The following is a 6,898-nucleotide window of genomic DNA, read 5'->3' on the forward strand; positions in this document are numbered from 1 at the left end:
CCTCCTCGCGTCTCCAGTCGAGTTTCCTTGGCGACACAGAAGGCACTTTGCGTTTCCTCGACGGCATACTCTCCGCGTCTTCAAGACGATCTGGGGCCTCCGCACCGGCCGGCCCTTCCGAATAGGATGAGGCCGAGGTTTCCGATAGGTAAGTGGTCGGCGTTTCCCATAGGTAAGTGGCCGGTGTTTCCGAAAGGTAAGTGGTCGGTGTTTCCGAAGCGTAAGTGATCGGGATTTCCGAAGTGTAAGTGATCGGGATTTCCGAAGGATAAGTGGTCGGCGTTTCCGATGAGTAAATGATCGGCGTTCCTGATGTGACCGGAGTTTCCGACGGGTAAGTGGTCGGCGTTTGGGGAAGGTAAATGACCGGTGCTTCCGAGCGGTAGGTGGTCGGCGCATCCGAAGGAGTCGGCGCATCCGAAAGAGTCGGCACATCCGAAGGAGTCGACAAATCCGAAGGGGTCGACAAATCCGAAGCAGTCGGCATATACGAAGCAGTCGGCGTTACCGCAATGGCTGGTGCCCACTCGCATTGGTCGAGCGAGTCTTGGGTGAGAAGCGCGTATTCAGAAGCGGAGACAACCGATAAGTCTGTTAAGGATGCGAGGAGCAGATCTAGGCGCCTCTGGGCCGTTTGCGGGTCTAGTGGGCCGCAAGGGTCGGATGTGGGGACGGGTGGGTCTCGCAGACACTGAAGTTGCTGCGTGGGGTGCGCAACCCCCTCGACCATGGAGTTGAGGAAGGGGTTGTAGCCGAGTCCTATGCAGAACTTGGCCAGCTCTTCGACGGAGACCTCGGCGTGTTCCAAAAGGCCGCCGACCAGCCAGTAGCGGAGTCTCCGAGGATGGCACCAAGAGCTGGCCCGGGACCCAGAGCGCATCTTGCATAACGTGGCCATTCTAATGTGGTCGTCCACGAGCCCGTACGGCGACTCGAAGTAGAGAGAAATGATGGCGCCAAGTTCCACGAGCGCCAAGTTGCACTCATGGAACGATTCAGTGTCAATGGTTCGCAGTCGTTGCCAAGCGGGCACGGGTATGGACTCCAGCAGCGCATTATGTGCCTCGAAATCGCTTTTAAATAGTCTGCACCGTGCCGACTTAGCGAATGCAGCCCTCCGGCCCAGCACCGGAATGTACACCGGCCTTAACTGTGCCATATTATCCAGCATTTGGCGCCAGAGCCTCAGACTCGCCCTCACATTCTTCCCCCGCTCGTCCAGCGCTGAATCACCCGGAACCAAGGACCATGACTCCGCCTCAAATCCCGACTTGGTTTGCGTAGCGCGAAGCCGGTGCCCGTGATGATACCATTCCGTATGCCGCTGGAAAGGGTTGGTAGAAACCTTAGCAGCCAGAAGGTCGTAACCTTTCTCATCCAAAGGCACCCAAAACCGACTAATCCAATATGCTTCATAGTCCACTTCGGACACACTCGACCAGTCCCATCCGCCGGAGCTTGTGTCCGACTGAACAACGTTTCGGGATTGAACCAATTTCGCTGTGCCTCCGCTGATGCCGAGCACGAAGCAAGGCCACACACAGACTGATCTTCGTCCAGCGACAGCCACCAGCATCGGGGAAAAAAATTACACCGCGTCCCGGGTTCCAATTCAAGCTAATATACTTGGCACGTGCTGCCGGGCGACCGCTCATTCCACGATGCGCTGCTCTCGCTAAGTCACGACAGAGCACCACTAGTTCGGGCATTGCGTTTTGTCCAAGCTGGTCAGTTGGCAAAGCACCCCCGAATCGCAGCATCCAGAATTGGTGACGCCAGCAACACCTCAGTCCTGAAGCAACACCAGTTCTGAAGTTCCTGAGGCAACACATCAGTCCTGAAGTGTTGAACGTGTTCTAAAAATTGCGGCATTTGTTATGAAGCAGTTCCCTTTGTCTCTTTCGTCGAGTCCCGCGACCAGGTGAAAATACCCAGATCAGCAACCCTAATGAATCACCAGTCGGACTCTCAGTCGTGCTCTTGGTCGTCCGGATGGGAGCCTCCTTCAACGCCGCGCCTAAAAAAGCGCGTCGTCGAGTTCCATGAGGCCAGCAGGCTGCTCACCGTCATGGGGTTGTTCACCGTCGTGGGGCTGCTTATCATCGTCGGGATGTTCATCGTCGTCGGGATGTTCATCGTCGTCGGGATGTTCATCGTCATCGTCGTCGGGATGTTCATCGTCGTCGGGATCCTCGTCGTCGTCGGGATGCTCATCGTCGTCGGGATCCTCGTCGTCGTCGGGATGCTCACTGTGGTCGCATTTGTTGAACTGAAGGTCTCGTTCATGGCATGGTCGAACAGGCTTGTTACGAACGACGTGGCTTCGGACACCAGGTCTTCAGTCATGTTCAACGTGGTGGTCGTGTTCTGGTCTCGCAGTCGGAAACGGCCACGTCCCACGTGGAGATGGCCAAGGAACCACAGCAGGGGACACAAAGCGATTCCAGCGCCGACCGAAATGGCCGCACAAGCAGCAAGACGGCAGGGAATCGAGTTCTTCCGCTTTTCTCTTCGGCAGCCCCTTTCAAGATCCTCCTGTCGGTTTGGTCGGAAAAATGATTTGCTTAGAGCCGGCTTCCATTCTTCAGGAACCGTTTCGATAATCCTCGATAGTTCCGATGCGGTCAAGGGCCTGCAGTCAAGTAGTTGCAGGGCTTCGCTGCCGTCGTGCCAGTCCAGCCCTTCCGGAAAGTGCTCGCCGAATGCCTCGAGACAAATTGCGTCGAATGGCTCCACACAGAGCCGGCGGTCGGGACACTTGGTCCGGACATGCTGCTTCACATCCAGCAAGACGAGAGCTTCGGCCAAAGCGTCCCTGCAGCCCGGGTCATAAAACATTTGTATTCTTCGCGGAACTTCGAGCCAACTCCTCTCCAGCGCGGCTTGGTTCAGCCGTGTCTCCTCCTCTGGCACCTGCCCTCGATTGCGGCCCCACTCCAGCGCCTGGCTCACTCCCAGCAACTCCTCTTCGGGCGCCAAAACCAGGCATCGCAACCCCACTCGCCGGCTTCGATCAGCCAATACAAATACACCCCCCACACAGTCATCGACCGGCTGCCGGAGCCCACTCTCAGTCACCAACTGCGCCACAAGCGCCAGTCTTCTCCTGGGCTCGCGTCGTCTTGCTTCCTGCGTCCTCATAGATTTTTGACTTGATAATCAAACCCGTCATAATCAAAAGTTGCCGAGAAGCATGGCAAGCATGGAACAACTTATACTATGCCGCCCACGTACTCCCTCCCGGCATGCTCGAATTAACTGCACCCACCGTCTGGAGAGAACTTGTCTGCGATTGTATGTCCTGGGCAGCCGGCGGCAGCATAGCCGGCGGCAAGAGGGCGGTAGCAGGAGGGGCCAGGTCGCATATTATACTTAGCTGGAGGCCAAACCGCTGGGTCTGGGGCGGTGGGGTGGCAAGTGAACGATCAGGTGCAAACCTCTTCCTCGCGGTTGCGGAAGGTTCTTGCGACATTGTTCTTTTCTGAATTGAGTGGTTGAACGTGAATTCCTCATCCGCCTCAAGTCGACGGGGACCATCCAGCAAGTGGGTGCCCCACCCGACCGTCGGTCCCCAAGTATTCGTCATCGGTGTCCAAGTGTTCGTCGTCGGTGTCCAAGTGTTCATCGTCGGTCCCCAAGTGTTTGTCGCCGGTGTCCAAGTGTTCGTCGTCGGTCCCCAAGCTGCTGCCAACTCTTCGTGGGCGTCTTCGTCGTGGACTGCCGCGGTCGAGAGACATTCATCTAACGCCTGGTCCCAAACTTCCTGGCCCAGTGAACTTGCCTCTGCGGCAGCTGCTAACTCGGGCTTGGCGTCCTGAGTATTGACGACCTGAGAGGCCTCCTGAGAGGCCTCCTGAGAGGCCTCCTGAGAGGCCACTTGAGGGACCTGCGAGAGCCCCACTTGAGAGCTGGCGACCTGAGAGGCTACTACCGGAGATGCCACTTGGGGGACTACGACCAGGGGGACTACGGCTCGTTGGCGACCAATAAGGAAGTTGTGAATCGTTTCTGCAGTGAGATCCGAGTATTCATCAAGGGACGCCACGGGTAACTGTGACAAGGTCTGCTGCAGGGCAGAGGCAGGGTTGTCGTGCTTGTGGCGGTACGGCACTAGATTCCCTTGGAGAAACTGGAGACGCGTGACCCTGGTTTCTTCATCGTGTTCTGCGATTTGGTAGCGTGTTCTGCCGGGCGTGTACCCGAGTTGATTGACACAGAGAGTGACCAGCGGCTGGGTCGGTACCTGAGCATGTTGCAACAGACAGCCTGTGATCCAGTGGCGGAGCTTGCCTTTTTCGCCTTTCGAGCGAGTGCCGATTTTCTTTTGCAACCAGGACCTGACTTCTTGAGCAACGGTGCCGCAGGGGGCGTCGAAGTACAGGTTGAGTATTGCGCCGAGTTCCACATAAGCAAGTGCACAGCGGTTGAAGCTTTGGGGACTCAATGTTCTTAGTCTCTTCCAGGACTTTGTTGGGATCGACCGATGCAGCACGTCATACGCCTCAAAATTGCACTTCAAGGGCGATAATTGCCCCTTCAGATACTTGGCTGTCGCCAACACGGGAATGTACACGGGTCTAGCTTTCGTGAGTGACCCCTCTTTGTCTAAATTCCCTCCAATCAAGGTCCAAGACTCAGGACTAAATCCCGGCCGACCGGGTTTCGCGCGCAATAAGTACCCCGCCTTGGTCCAGTACCGGTGGCGGTGTCGTGCGCGCATCGCGGTCCGGCGGTTCAGGATGTCGTACCCGTCTGCGTCCAACGGCACCCAAAAACGGCTGATCCAGTATGCCTCATAGTCCACTGAGTCTTTGCCAGACATACTCCGCCAGTCCCAGGACTCGTCTACCGCACATGCCTCTAGCTTCGCCGGCAACTCTTCTAACCCATCGGGCTGTCTATCAAATGTGTGCAAGATCCCAAGCACTGAAGAATACCACAACAAATTTGAGTCGCCAAGTGTACCGCACGGACAACGCATCGGACCACTTTTTAATTATCGGATGACGCCCGCGAGACAGAATGGCCAGTGAGAGTGAATGGCCAGTGCGTGCGCACACTCACAGCGGAGTGACCTCTGTTGCAGGTGGGAGCCGTAAGCGGTTCAAACAACCGGCAACTTTACAGTGACCCATTTGGCTATTTGGTAGCCTGTTTTGCCGGGCGTGTGCTCGAGTGAATTGACATGGAGATCGACCAGCGGCTGGCAGCCGGTCATAGATTGTTCCGTCTTTTTCATCAACGAAGAGCAGAGCAGATCCACGAGGCGTCCAGGGCGTCGAAGTACATGCTCACCCAACAGTGCTCCCGTCTACACATAGATAGGCCAGCATTTTCGTACCCTTCCTGCGTCCAGGGGCACCAAAAACGGCGGACCCAGTATGCCAACAAGTCTTTGCCAGATATACTCCGCCAATCCCAGGACTCGTTCTCCACACACGGCTCTCGCTCCCACGGCTCTATCGCCGCAAGCTCCCTTAACCAATCCGCCCAGCGAGCGCAATATCCCGAGCACTGAAGAACGCCGCTGTGATTCGCTTGGTGTGCCGCGATGAAAGCATCCGGCCAATTTTTTACAACACACAACTGTTCGCAGCTCAACTGTTCGCCGTCCAACTCTGGTCCTGTGGTATCAGCCTAAATGTTCTGTCGAACATGTCGGCTACTGATGTGGTGCTGTCTGCGTCATAAGACGGTGTCGATTTTGCCAACTTGCATCTACGGTTGCTCACTCTCTATTCTCTTTAAAAATCTTAAGCGAGGCATAACAACTTGAAGCCGACCATGTCCCGAACACACCACCAAAAAAGTCATTCACTGTAGTAAGGTTTCTCGTCAGCCAGGGTCTACAGCTTGACAATGATACTGGTCACATCACAGCTGCCACGGGGGTCTCTAGCAGGTAATCCTGCTAACCAGGCCACCGAGGTGCCGCGCCTGCCCGTACTCTCAGTAACTAAGGGCCACTCGTCTGCTGGTGCTTCATTTTTCCATCTTACCAACGCATGCTTATGACAAGCGTGCGCCATGGGGAACGGCTTCCTTCGCATGGGGAACCGCTTCTGTCACCGGCCAGACTTGCCCTAACAACCAACTCAAGCTGGCTGATTTCGCTGCCACCCTGTCTCAGCGAACAACACCAGTCGGCCGGCCATCGTTCCACCACCTCTTGCAAGGCTTGGATCTCCAAATAGACGCTGCCCACTTGGGGACCGGCGGCAACACAGTCAGGGTCAGCGGCTCCGTTTCTAGCTGTGCCGTTCAAGGCACTTGATCGCTGGGGCTCTTTCATGGGTGGCAAGTGAACGATCAGGTGCAAACCTCTTCCTCGCGGTTCCGGAAGGTTCTTGCGACATTGTTCTTTTCTGAATTGAGTGGTTGGACGTGAATTCCTCATCCGCCTCAAGTCGACGGGGACCATGCAGCAAGTGGGTGCCCCACCCGACCGTCGGTCCCCAAGTATTCGTCATCGGTCCCAAAGTGTTCATCGCCAGTCCCCAAGTGTTCGTCATCGGTCCCCACATCGGTTCCCAAGTGTCCGTCATCGGCCCCCAAGTGTCCGTCGGTCCCAAAGTGTCCGTCATCGGCCCCCAAGTGTCCGTCGGTCCCAAAGTGTTCATCGTCGGTCCCCAAGTGTCCGTCGGTCCCAAAGTGTTCGTCGTCGGTCCCCAAGTGTCCGTCGGTCCCAAAGTGTTCGTCGTCGGTCCCCAAGTGTCCGTCGGTCCCAAAGTGTTCGTCGCGGGTACCAAAGTGTTCGTCGTCGGCCCCCAAGTGTCCGTCGGTCCCGAAGTGTTCGTCGCCGGTGCCCAAGCGTCCGTCGGTCCCCATGTGTCCGTCGTCGGTCCCCAAGCCGCTGCCGACCCTTCGTGGGTGTCTTCGTCGTGGAATGCCGCGGTCG

General features: G+C 56.7%; 3 protein-coding genes across 3 annotated transcripts; all 3 read right to left on the bottom strand.

Annotated features, from left to right (window-relative positions):
* Positions 1-80: 80 nt before the first annotated feature.
* On the bottom strand, positions 81-1,576 carry GNI_179270 (hypothetical protein; the record flags this gene model as incomplete). Its single annotated transcript, XM_011135176.1, has 2 exons — positions 81-546; positions 693-1,576. 2 exons carry the CDS (start codon positions 1,574-1,576, stop codon positions 81-83), a joined length of 1,350 nt encoding a protein of 449 aa, XP_011133478.1.
* A 441-nt stretch (positions 1,577-2,017) lies between these two features.
* Positions 2,018-2,346, bottom strand: GNI_179280 (hypothetical protein; the record flags this gene model as incomplete). Its single annotated transcript, XM_011135177.1, has 2 exons — positions 2,018-2,269; positions 2,311-2,346. The coding sequence occupies 2 exons, from the start codon at positions 2,344-2,346 to the stop codon at positions 2,018-2,020; spliced, it is 288 nt and encodes a 95-aa protein (XP_011133479.1).
* Positions 2,347-3,217: 871 nt separating this feature from the next.
* On the bottom strand, positions 3,218-4,822 carry GNI_179290 (hypothetical protein; the record flags this gene model as incomplete). The annotated part of the gene is made up of 1 exon (XM_011135178.1): positions 3,218-4,822. The coding sequence occupies one exon, from the start codon at positions 4,820-4,822 to the stop codon at positions 3,218-3,220; it is 1,605 nt and encodes a 534-aa protein (XP_011133480.1).
* Between the last annotated feature and the right edge of the window lie 2,076 nt (positions 4,823-6,898).

Source organism: Gregarina niphandrodes (genome assembly GCF_000223845.1).
Source record: "Gregarina niphandrodes unplaced genomic scaffold scaffold00067, whole genome shotgun sequence".
In the NCBI taxonomy this organism is placed as follows: Eukaryota; Apicomplexa; class Conoidasida; order Eugregarinorida; family Gregarinidae; genus Gregarina; species Gregarina niphandrodes.